We start from the raw sequence: 12,590 nt of genomic DNA on the forward strand, positions 1-12,590 counted from the left end.
TCAAAGCAAAGTGACCAGCTTTTATTTTAGTTTTGATACTGATCATACAACTTAAATCATTCATCACAGTAAACAGTGTCACCTTTGTTCATCATCTGGTAGTGTCTGCTGGCTTTGTTTTACAACATTTTGATGGCACCGTATTTTTCAGCACAGAAAATACCAGGTATTATTTCATACCAGGTACAGTAGTTAGCAATTATATTACATTATTTTAAACAAGTACCACAAAGTACCCATTATTACTTCATAGTAATTTATTAAATACTAACAGTACAGTGAAATAAAGTGCTAATTTATGGCACAGAAGCAGTCCAGTTTAAGAAATGTTGCGGATCCTAAAGTGCGTCCCTGTGTGCGGGGCAGTGGTAGCTGCTGGGGGTAGAAACCGGAGGATGGGCTCATTGTAATGCATGGAATGGAATAAGGAATGGTATCAAACACACGTTTGACTATGAAATCACTGGTGTTTGATACTATTCCTGAATCTATTCCATGCATTACAATGAGCCCATCCTCCGGTTTCTCCAGCAGCCTCTCCTGGTGCAGACTGGTCCCTGAGGTAAGGATGAATAGACAGATGTGTATAACACTTCCGCTGCTGTGTGTGAGTGTCAGATGTTGTCAGAGTATCATGTTGTTTCCTCTTTAGCAAAGGGATCCAGAGCTACGGTAATTCCCCTCCTGCAGGAGAGAGACACAACAGAGAGAAGAGGAGAGGAACTTAGACATGGCCCGGAGCCAGAAACAGAAACCAACCTGTATGGCTTTATACATGTCAGAGATCTATAAATACCACAAACAACAGCTCTTTCTTCTAAAGGGAGGATTACAGATAATAAAGCTAATTTTAGTCCAACGGCACACACTCCCATGTATGAATGTCTCCCCAGGGAGAGATTTCTCTCTCTCTCTCTCTTTCTCATTTTGTAATCTTTTGTCCCGACCAAGAGATTTTCTGACACCCTTATTTTTGCTGACTCCCTTGGGGGGACACTGAGACAGTACAACTGGTCTACACACTCTCGTCTCATCTAACAGACAAAGACAGACTCAGGGACTTTTGCTTGTGCTACAGGTCAACTATGTTATATCGTAGTCGGGCTGCACAGCACAATAGATCTTCACAATGGCTGCCCTGGATGGGTGTTTAATAACATTTCAGAACCACGTCAAAATGATTGAATGTAATGATCTGCAGCCAAACTGTCATACGTATAGTACACTACCTGAAACGTAATCAAAATGTCAGTTCCAATAGCCACATTAGGATAGAATTTAGAATGCATTAACCTATAGGCCTTAATTTGGCTCATTCTAAGTGGTATGCTAATGTGGTTATCGAAACAAAGCCATATTGTTGGCTGGCTGTCTCAGGTGGTACCTGCCCCTGAGGTGCAGAGCATTATTAGGTTATATAATGTCATGTTTAGTACCTGAAGGAGTTACCGGAGCCTGGTGGTCAGATTGTAGTGACACAGACCAGGGGAGTCCTGGGGCTGCTTCGCCCCCCCAGATAGAGCACCGTCTGGGCCTGGAGGCAGTAGGTGGTCCTTGGGCTCAGCTCTGATATCACCTGCTGCTTGGAGCAACCCTCCATCTCAAACATCTCCTGGTCAGGGGTAAGAGAGGGAACAGGTTTGGTCAGAGTTTAGCATTGCGTAATCTTATTCCCAAACACTTGGACCAATGCGCCAAACTTGGTCTTTCTTTACCCAATAGAAAGATCAGAAAAAGCTCCAGATGCATAGCTATTGGGTTTACATTGCACCCAGAACAGTCGTTGGGATGTCATCACCCGAGTGCAGTAGAGATGTCCCAAGTTCCCCCTGAATACGCTGACTTGATTGAAGTCTTCAGTAAGAAGGCATTTAGACCCACCGGAACTGGAGAAGTCTCCCGAACCTATTCTCTCGAGCTCCGGGACTATGGCACTGGTTCGCTCGGGCATTGAGACCATCATCACTAGAGCACAGCAGAGGGAGGAGGATCCAGGCAGGGGTCCACCAGGCCACCTCTTTGTCCCTACTGTGGTTCACTCTCAAGCCTTGGGCATTTGTCTCGCCTCACTGGTCATCCAGGTGCTTTGAGGACTCTAGAGTTCGTTCAAAGACGGTTTTGGTGGCCCACCATGGAGAGGGATGTTCGGTCCTTTGTTGCTGCCTGTTCCACCTGTGTGCAGAACATGAACCCCCAGTTACGTCTGCATGGCCTACTACACCCTCTCTCCATTCCTAACCACCCCTGGTCTCACATCTCCATGGATTTCATGACTGTTTTTCAAATTCCTGTCATTGTGTGCCTCTCCCCAAAGTCCCTACAGCCTGAGAGACTGCAGAGCTCATGGTCCAGCATGTGTTCCGGATGTTTGGACCTTCCGCTGGACATCGTCTCCAATTGGGGTCCACAGTTTACCGCCTGGTTCTGGAGGGCCATCTGCACGGTTATTGGGGCAACGGTCTGTCTCTCCTTGGGTTACCACACAGACGGAGAGGGTAAATCAAGACCTGGAGACGAACCTGAGGTGTCTGGTTTCCTCCAACCCTGCAGCCTGGAGCAGTCCTCTCATCTGGGCGCACAACACCGTAACCTGCTCCTCCACAGGCATGTCCCCATTTGAGTGCCTGCTCGGGTTCCAGCCTCCGCAGGTTTGTCAAGTGCTGTCGGAAGACCTGGAGGAGAGCCAGGTCAGCCCTGCGGAAGGCTTCTCAGTGGCAGCAGACCCAGGCCAACAGACGGAGCAGGCCCACGACATCACTCTGTCCGGGGCACAGAGGCTGGCTGTCAACCCAAGACCTTCTTCTGCGGGTGGAATCCCAAAAGCTGGCACCCCGGTTCATCTGACCTTTCAAGGTGCCTTCAGCTTCCCCGGAACATGTGGATCGATCCCATCTTCTATGTCTTCCGGCTCCAGACGGTGGCCGTCAGTTCGCTGGTGCCCGCTAAGAGACCACTGCTGCCTCCACGTGTCATTGGTCCGCCACCTGCTGGATCCCACCGGGTTTGCAGGAGTTTGCAGTACCTCGTGGATTGGGAGGGGTATGGGCCCGAGGAAGGTCCTAGAATCCGGTCCGAGACATCCTGGATCCGGCCCTGGTCCGGGAGTTTCATTGCCTCCACCCTGGCATCCTAGGGGAACGTCGAGAGCGATTCCTAGAGCTCCTGAGCCTGCTGCTCCCTCCGCTGGTTGCCAGAGGCCGTCATAGACTCTTTTTGTTTTTAATTGTTAATTGGCCACTAGTGCCTTGGGCAAGTTAATTGGCCACACCTGTGCCTCATTTGTTACCGGCTATTTAAGCTATGCCCTACTGTTGCTCTGTGTCTTGAGTTTTCACTCAGTGTATTTACCTGTATTCCCTGTGATTACCCTCAGTAAAGATTTTCGTGAGATTTTTGCAACACTGAGTCCTGCCTGTTTTCTGCGCTTGGGTCTGCCCAGTACCTCATCACACAAAACCTCCTCCATCAATCAACCTTCTAAACACAGTCCAATGTCTGACCTTGTCCAGCTCCCTGCCACGCTTCTCCAGGCTTTCCAGCTTCTCTAGGCCTCCCAACCTGCCCAGCCTCTCCAGTCCCTCTAGTTTAATAATCCAGCAGTTTATTCAGTCAGTCAGTTGGTGTTCACACAGGGTGGCCAGTAGCTCCGACGTGACACTCCATAACATTTCATGAGAAGGACTGTTGTGTTACTGGCTTGCCAGAGCTTGAAATTTAATTCAACCATTAGTGTCCTTACCTTAACTCCCCTCATGAGCTGTGCTTTCTTTTTGTGTAAAATAAAAACCCATAAACTGGACCATACTGTCTCCTTATCCATATCCCACCTTCTGTTCTGTGTTCCTTGGCCTTGACCTTGCCTAGAACCGGTTCCTATTTACATTTCCTTTCTAAAGCCATTCCTTCTTTTTACATAGACTGTATGTATAGACTGTAGGCTTTGGGTTTGGTCAGACACTTGGGTTTGTGCCATTGACATTTGGGTTAATCCCGACTCTTTAGTCTTCTAAGGTACTAGCCAAGATGACCCTTCAGATAATTTCCTTCTAGTGTCAGAGAGAGAGGGTTAACTTTATTTTAGATTCATAAAAGCACAGTATTCAGGTTTTTCAACAGTAATAGTAGCAGTCCTTACCTCCTCTACATGGTTGTGTATGAGGTAAATCCTGTAGGACAGTCTGACCAGCTTCCTGATGCTGATCCAGCGACCACCCTGTCTCCTGAGGGGGGAATGAGGAGGCCGCAGCCGGATCACAATGCCTTCCTTAGTCACTTTAAGCTTCATCGTAGGTGGGCTGACTGAGGCTGCAGGAAACACATAACAAATCCAAAAGAAAAACAGAGGTGTTTTCAAATATGAAAGACTTGCTAAACTAATCATTGCCCCATGGATAATAATAATAATGGCAATAATAATAATAATAATAATAATAATAATAATAATAATAATAATAATAATAATTATTATTATTATTATTATTATTATTATTATTTATTACATTTATAAAGTGCTTTTCATTATACAAGAATAATCTCAAAGTGCTTTTTCCCAACCACATATTTTGAGGAAAAAACCTCAGGCCCACATTTATAACCAGGTTAAAATGCTGGACCTTCTGTGCGTTCAAACTAACTTGTAATATATATATATATATATATATATATATTTTTTTTTTTAAATAAAAAATAAAACTGGATTATCACCAGGTCAGGTCAAAAGGTCAGGAAAAAGCCCTGGCCCCACCCATACTGTGGATAGGACAGTTCAGGAGGAGTACTCACTCTCTCGTTTGGGGTTGAATCTGTCTGCAAGTACCCATGGTGAGTGGGCCTCTGCCCCAAAGAGGGAAGCTTTAGCTTGGACCCTGGCATAGTACCACTCCATGGGTTCAGAGGTCACCTGGCTCAGGTCACACAACAACCTGTTGATACCCTGACAGTCCGACACATTCCTCCACTGCTTCTCCCCATAGCTGTGACATGAGAGAATACATCATTATCATTATATCATTTTTATTTGTCATTTATGTTGACAATTCACTATTAACAGCAGGATTTGGGTCAATTGGAAATTCAATTCACTCAATTCATTAATTGAAAATTGTCTATTGTTTTCTAAGAGGATTTGTCGATTAATCAATTGAATTTCAATTAAAGTGAATCAAATAAAGTGAATAAAAAATTTAATTTTATTAATGACCCTAACCCTGATTTATGGTAGCCCACTTTAAATATCAGAGCAATCAAACCTTACTCACTTGAATATCATGAGTATATGACCCTTGCTCTAGGTAGATTAGATTGAATATCATGAGCGTATGACCCTAGGTCTAGGTAGATTAGATTGCATTTACTAGACACTACATACAGCGCCTATAGAAAGTCATCATACCCCTTTGAAATAGTTACTATATTTGTCGTACAGCCTGAAATCAAAACCCATAAAAAAAAAACTTTTTCCAGCTTTATGTACAAATTTAGCCATACAACATCAAACAAAAAAAAAGGCGACAGTTCTGAAGATTTATAAAAAATGAAAAACAAGAATAACAGGGTTGGAAAAGTCATCAGTCCCCTGATTTAATACTTTGTAGAGCCACCTTTTGCTGCAATTACAGCCATCAATCTGTTTGGATATGTCTCTACTAGCTTTGCACACCTAGATTGGAGAATATTTGGCCATTCTTCCTTGCAGAATTGTTCGAGTTCAGTCAAATTCCATGGTGAGCGGCGATGGACTGCTCTCTTCAAGTCCATTCACAGATCTTAGTCAGGGCTCTGACTTGGCCACTCAAGGACATTCACCTTTCTATCCTTAAGCCACTGCGTTATTCTTTTGGCGGTATGTTTAGGATCGTTATCGTGTTGGAAGGTGAATGACCTGCCCATCTTCAGCTGTCTAGCAGAGGGACGCAGGTTATCCTCAAGAATTTGGGTGTACTTGGCAGCATCCATTTTCCCTTCAATCCTGACCAATTGCCCAGTCCCCGCTGAAGAGAAACATCCCCACAACATAATGTTGCCACCACCATGCTTCACAGTAGGTATGGTGTGTTTTGGGTGGTGTGCTGTGTTTGGTTTTCGCCAAACATAGCGCTTGGAGTTCAGTCCAAAAAGTTCAATCTTAGTCTCGTCTGACCATAAAACCTTTTTCCACATGGCAACAGAATCTTCCAGGTGTGTTTTTGCATAGCACAAACAAGACTGACTGTGGCACTTTTTCAGAAAAGGCTTCTTTCTTGCTACCCTGCCATACAGGCCAGCTTTGTATAAAGCTTGTGAGATTGTTGTCACATGCACAGACAGACCAGTCCCAGCCATAAAGACTTGTAAGTCCTTCAAAGTTGCCTTTGGCCTCTTGGTAGCTTCTTTGATCAATGTCCTCCTGGCTCGGTCATCCAGTTTGGACGGACGGCCTGATCTAGGCAAGGTGTTGGTGGTGCCATACGCCTTCCACTTCTTAATGATGCTCTGAACGGTACTCAGAGGGATAGCTAAAGCCTTCGAAATCTTTTTGTAGCCTTCACCTAACTTGTGCCTTCCTACAACTTTATCCCGGAGGCCTTTTGAAAGTACTTTTCCAACCATGGTGAATTCTTTGCAGAACCATGCACTTCTAGTAGTGGAATCCTCAAGAAACAGCTGGTTTTATTCTGAAGTAATCAAAACCACTACAATTGATGTCAGGTGGGGGGCAATTAGCCTGGTGTTTGATCTGGAAGTTGATTGGTTGCACCTGAGCAAGATTACAATGGTATACTCTAAAGGGGCTGATCACTTAACCAAACCAGGTATTTCACTAATTAATTTTTAATAATTGTCCAGAATGTTTAAACATTTTATTTTCACTTTGATGATGAGGGTTATAATGTGTACATACAGCTCAAAAAAGTTAGATTTGATTTATTTTAATTTCTAGGGTGTAATGTGACAAAAGGTAAAGATTTCACAGGGTATGATGACTTTCTAGGGGCACTGTAACTGACTACACACCACATAGCCCTGGTGAGATGTGTTGCTTATCTGGTGAGAGTATGGCCTCAAGGTCAACCAAAAAGTAAAGTTTCTGGCTAGAAATCCAGACTTGTGGATAGACCAACACTTCAGACACTGGTAGGGGCTCTTGTGCAGTGTCACTTTGATTATGCGTGTGCCTCTTGGTAGAGCGGTTCCCCCCAGGGTATCAAAAATAAGCTTCAGACCTTACAGAATAAATTAGTTGAGATTATTCTGAAACCCCCTCCCTGTATCCATATGGATTCCCCTTACATTGATGAGCTGAAATGGCTCAAGGTAGAAACAAGGGTCACCCAGATTAAGTTGGGGCTTACTTAAAGAATTGTCCATGGTACTGTTCCCAAATATCTGGGCAACTATTTCAGCCGGATAAATGACACCCAACAATGTTCCACCAGAGGGAGCTGTACTAAGTGATTTAAAAACTCCACAGGGAAAAACTCATTCCTGGACCATGCTGCAGTTCTATGGAACAGAAAACAGCTTTAAGGTGTCAGTTAAAAAAACGTTTCTTGACCAAGTTTCTTAGATGGTTAGGCCTGGAGACAAACACGGATTGATAATTGATGGATTCGACTTCGGGGGACACAAGTCTCTTCACTAGTTTTGTTATGTATATAGTATATATACATAACATATATATAGTATATATATATAGTATATATCACCTTTAATTAAAAAAAAAAAACATCTGAACAACCACAGTGCTGGAACTGGCTGACCGAGACAGGACCAACGCTACAGGTCTGAGAACAGAGTTTGGAGGACTCAGATGAGCACTTGTTAAAAACATCTCTGTTAATCTCTGTTACTCTGCAACTTGATGGACACACACTGACATATTTCTCTTCCACGTTTAAACTACATTCATGCAGTCAGGTTTCGAAAGCTAGCCTAGTCAGCCTTTCTTTTCCCCTAGACAACAAAGCTGTAGTAGTTTTAGCGCTGATGGTAGGCCGGTTCGTAACCTGAGCAATAGCCTATAAGATAGCAGAGTAATAGTATGTAATTAAATGTAGCATAGTCAACCTATCAATACAGGCAGTTTTTTTATTATTATTTTTTCAGGGGTAGAACAACTTTGAAATTAGTGAATAGAATTTAAGGTCTATCAGATGGTGAATCGGTTAATCAATTATGTTTTCCAATTTTAATTCCAACTTTCAGATGTCTATTGGTTAACCCATCTTTCCCAGTATATAACCATTTTACTATTTCCTTTTGCAATACATCCTTCTATTTTACTGTGATGTTTTACCAAGGTCTTGAATCTCTCTATTCATGTAATTTCTGCAGAAATTTCCCTAAAAATAAATATTTTACCTAAGAGCATAATCATATTTCCCAATGAATGGGCCTGGTCCCTCAGATCCCCCAACAATATAGATTGCAGGTAAATCTGCACACTGATATTATGCCTAAACAACCATTCCTGGACCTGAATCAAAAGTGAGCCACCAATGGACCGTACCAAAATAGATTATCTATTGATTCTGTTTCCTCATGGCAGAATCTGCACAAGGCTGACTGCTCAATGCCCCATATATTGAATATTCGTTTTGTAGCAAGAATTGAATTTAAATTGAAAAGAACGGATTGCTGTGTCAATTTTTGTTTTGTATATTAAATCATAAACCCGATGCATGGTATTGGGACATGGAAAATCTGCACCCAACTATTTCGAATTTCACATGGAATAGTTGTCAAATCTTTTGACCTTAAGTGAAACTGATGCACTTTTTATATTATCCAATTTATATTAACCATTTTAAGTCATGTGTGGTTTGCTTTTAATGTGTGGCAGGCAGACTAATGCTAACCCTTCTCTTTTAAGTATTTGCCATTTTTGTGGTAAAGCTGCGGTGAGTTGGTTATACATTTGTATTAAACATATACCTCCATACACTTTTGCCAGTTGCTTGTGTGAAATGATCTTAATGTCCTCATGATGTCATTAATAGAAATATTAAAGTTGACTTTTTTCAGTACATCAGAGTTTAGCCATATTATTTGCTGTAATATATCAATCCTGTTTGATATTCATACTGTATAATATATGGGTTTACACACACACACACACACACACACACACAAACACACAAACACACAAACACACACTCTATACTTACTATACACACACACTATACTCACATTTTCCACTGGACATAGAACTGCAGGCCGTCATTGGAGTTGGCAGGGCGTGTCCAGTGCAGGACGTTTCTGAAGTTGAGAGAGTGGAACTTCACTCCCTGTGGTGCTAAAGCATCTAGAGGAAGTTCTTGACCTGAAACAGACAACCAATGCATTGTTAATGGAGAGTTCCCTTTGAAACTACAGCAGATTAAATCCAGAAATTGGTTTGTCTGGAATTTGTATCTATAAAATGATCTATAGGGACATAGACTACTATATATCTACTCAATTTCAATCTGGAAAAAAGCTTTCAATTGAGTCTTACAACCGTGAAACATGATAAGCACTTCTCAGACCGAGAGCAGACAGAAGGACTAATCTCTCTCTCTCTCTCTCTCTCTCTCTCTATTTCTCTCTCTCTCTCTCTAAACCTCAATTTGTAAAGTTTTGTCCCAACAGAGAGCAACTACACTGTAACAATCCATTAGACAAGGACTTACTGTGTGAGAGGTTGACCACCAGCAGCAGCAGCAGCGTAGCTAGGACCAGGAGCGATGCCATCCTGTGTGCAGCTCTAGTACAGAAGTGGCTGGGCCGATGGTAATGTCACACACACTGCTACTCACTGCACTTTTAAACAGTACCTATTTCCTCTTTTCTTTTTGACCTTTATGTTTATTACCTTAAAATAAAGGGTTACCCATTTTCACAACAGACAAAATTCTATACTGTAAGCATACTTTACATTTTGGGTTTACCATATTATGAGGATGGATATGTATACAAGCCTACACAATGATTGTTTAATGTTACCGCACCAGAATGTTAAACATGTTATGCATTGATAAACATGTGTATGGGATTACAGTAACTAGTGCAATAAAACTATGTGACAGTTCTATGACATTTACTGCAATGTGGTCAATATGAGTGGAAAGATCACACACTCACAGGACAACAACAAAAGCATGCTCTGTCATTGATTACAGTAATTCTGGTTTGGGTTCTGTCAACACTAACATATACACAGTGAGTTTACACTCTTAGAAACAAAGGGTTCTTCGTTTGTCCCTTGGGTCACCCTTTGAAGAACCCTTTTGGGTTCCATGTAGACCCTTTTGGGTTCCATTTAGAACCCTCTGTGTAAAGGGATCAACATGGAACTCAAAACCCAACTTTTTTTTTCTAAGAGTGTTAATAGCAGTGTCATGGTGTGTGTGTGTGTGTGTGTGTGTGTGTGTGTGTGTGTGTGTGTGTGTGTGTGTGTGTGTGTGTGTGTCATTGATTACAGTAATTCTGTTCTATCTCTTGTGTTCTGTCAACACTAAATTTAAGCACTAGTGTACAATAGTAGAGTGACAGTCTTGTGGTAATTAGTAGTATGTGTGTGTGTTTAAAACGTGGGTGTGGGTGGGTCATTATTCAGCTTGCAGGCTATGGTGGAACAGTGTTGAAAAGCTGACCTTTAGAGGACTTCCCCACTGTCATTTCTTCTTTATGGTAAATCTCAACTATGACATTTACCTGCAGCAGATCTGATGACTGAATGCAAGGTACACACACGGGTTGTTGTTAGAATATATATATACAGTGGGGGAAATAATCATTTGAGCCCCTGCTGATTTTGTTAGTTTGCCCGATTACAAAGAAATGAGCGGTCTATAATTTTTATGGTACTTTTATTTTAACAAATAGAGACAAAATATCAACAAAGAAGTCCAGAAAAAACACATTATATAAAGTTATAAATTCATTTGCATTTGATCGAAGGAAATAAGTATTTGATCCCCAAGCAAAACATGACTTAGTACTTGGTGGAGAAACCCTTGCTGGCAAGCACAGAAGTCAGATGTTTCTTATAGTTGGTCACCAGGTTTGCACACATCTCAGGAGGGATTTTGGTCCACTCCTCTTTACAGATCCTCTCCAAAAAGGTTTCAAGGCTTTTGCTTGGCAACTCGAAGCTTCAGCTCCCTCCACAAATTTATAGGATTAAGGTCTGGAGACTAGCTAGGCCACTCCATGACCTTAGTGTGCTTCTTCTTGAGCCACTCCTTTGTTGCCTTGGCTGTATGTTTCGGGTCATTGTCATGCTGGAAGACCCATCCACGACCTATCCTCAGTGCTCTGGCTGAGGGAAGGAGGTTCTCGTCCAAGATCTTATGGTACATGGCCCCGTCCATTGGCCCCTCAATGCAGTGAAGTCGTCCTGTACCCTTAGCAGAGAAACAACCCCAAAGCATAATGTTTCCACCTCCGTGTTTGACGGTGGGGATGGTGTTCTTGGGATTGTAGCATTCAGCATTTCTCTCCCTCCAAACACGAAGAGTAGAATTTATGCCAAAGAGTTCAATTTTGGTCTCATCTGACCACATCACCTTCTCCCAAGCCTTCTCTGAATCATTTAGGTGTTCATTGGCAAACTTCAGATGGGCCTGTACATGTGCCTTCTTGAGCAGGGGGACCTTGCGGGCACTGCAGGATTTCAATCCGTTACGGTGTAGTGTGTTACCAATGGTTTTTTTGGTGACTGTGGTCCCAGCTGCCTTGAGATCATTACCAAGCTCCTCCCGTGTAGTTCTGGGCTGATCCCTCACCCTTCTCATGATCATCCTTACCCCACGAGGCAAGATCTTGCATGGAGCTCCAGGCCGAGGGCGATTGATGGTTATTTTGTATTTCTTCCATTTTCTAATAATTGCACCAACACTTGTCTCCTTCTCACCAAGCTTCTTGCTGATGGTCTTGTAGCCCATTCCAGCCTTGTGCAGGTCTACAACTCTTACCCTGATGTCCTTTGAATGTTCTTTGGTCTTGCCCATGGTGGTGAAGAGGTTGGAATGGAAGAGATTGATTCTATTGACAGGTGTCTTTTATACCCATAACAAGCAGAGATTAGGAGTACTTTTCCTAAAGTGACAGGACTAATCTGTGTGCCTCATGGGCATATAACCGGTCTGTATGAGCCAGAATTCTTGCTGGTTTGTAGGGGATCAAATACTTATTTCTTTCGATCAAATGCAAATTAATTTATAACTTTATATAATGTGTTTTTTCTGGACTTCTTTATTGATATTCTGTCTCTATTTGTTAAAATAAAAGTACCATAAAAATTATAGACCGCTCATTTCTTTGTAATTGGGCTAACTAACAAAATCAGCAGGGGATCAAATAATTATTTCCCCCACTGTATATATATATATATACACTCACCAGCTACTTTATTAGGTACACCTTGCTAGTACCGGGTTGGACCCCTTTTGCCTTCAGAACTGCCTTAATTCTTTGTGGCATAGATTCTGGAAACATTCCTCTGAGATTTTGGTCCATATTGACATGATAGCATCACGCAGGTGCTGCAGATTTGTCGGCTGTACATCCATGACGTGAATCTCCCGTTTCACCACATCCCAAAGGTGCTCTATTGGATTGAGATCTGG

At 42.4% G+C, this 12,590-nt stretch overlaps 1 protein-coding gene across 2 annotated transcripts; it reads right to left on the reverse strand.

Annotated features, from left to right (window-relative positions):
• Window positions 1-6: 6 nt before the first annotated feature.
• On the reverse strand, window positions 7-9,738 carry il22ra2 (interleukin 22 receptor, alpha 2). Of its 2 annotated transcripts, none has more exons than XM_083696112.1 (6): window positions 9,651-9,738; window positions 9,169-9,301; window positions 4,783-4,973; window positions 4,136-4,305; window positions 1,450-1,612; window positions 7-684 (listed from the first exon to the last, which is right to left on the reverse strand). In XM_083696112.1, exons 1-5 carry the CDS (start codon window positions 9,709-9,711, stop codon window positions 1,463-1,465), a joined length of 705 nt encoding a protein of 234 aa, XP_083552238.1. In that variant the 5' UTR covers window positions 9,712-9,738; the 3' UTR covers window positions 7-684; window positions 1,450-1,462. The 2 variants fall into 2 exon arrangements, with proteins under 2 accessions (XP_083552238.1, XP_083552237.1); XM_083696111.1 differs by having other exon boundaries at window positions 1,437-1,612.
• Between the last annotated feature and the right edge of the window lie 2,852 nt (window positions 9,739-12,590).

The sequence above is a fragment of the Argentina silus genome (assembly GCF_951799395.1).
Source record: "Argentina silus genome assembly, chromosome: X".
NCBI classification, from domain to species: domain Eukaryota; kingdom Metazoa; phylum Chordata; class Actinopteri; order Argentiniformes; family Argentinidae; genus Argentina; species Argentina silus.

Bases quoted from the DNA above. Each gene is read 5' to 3' on its own strand.
- il22ra2 (XM_083696112.1), bottom strand. From the start codon at position 9,711: ATGGCATCGCTCCTGGTCCTAGCTACGCTGCTGCTGCTGCTGGTGGTC. The intron at 4,306-4,782 runs GTGAGTACTCCT...TGTTTCCTGCAG, and splicing joins ATTCAACCCCAAACGAGAGA to CCTCAGTCAGCCCACCTACG. The intron at 1,613-4,135 runs GTAAGGACTGCT...ACCCCTGACCAG, and splicing joins TACACAACCATGTAGAGGAG to GAGATGTTTGAGATGGAGGG.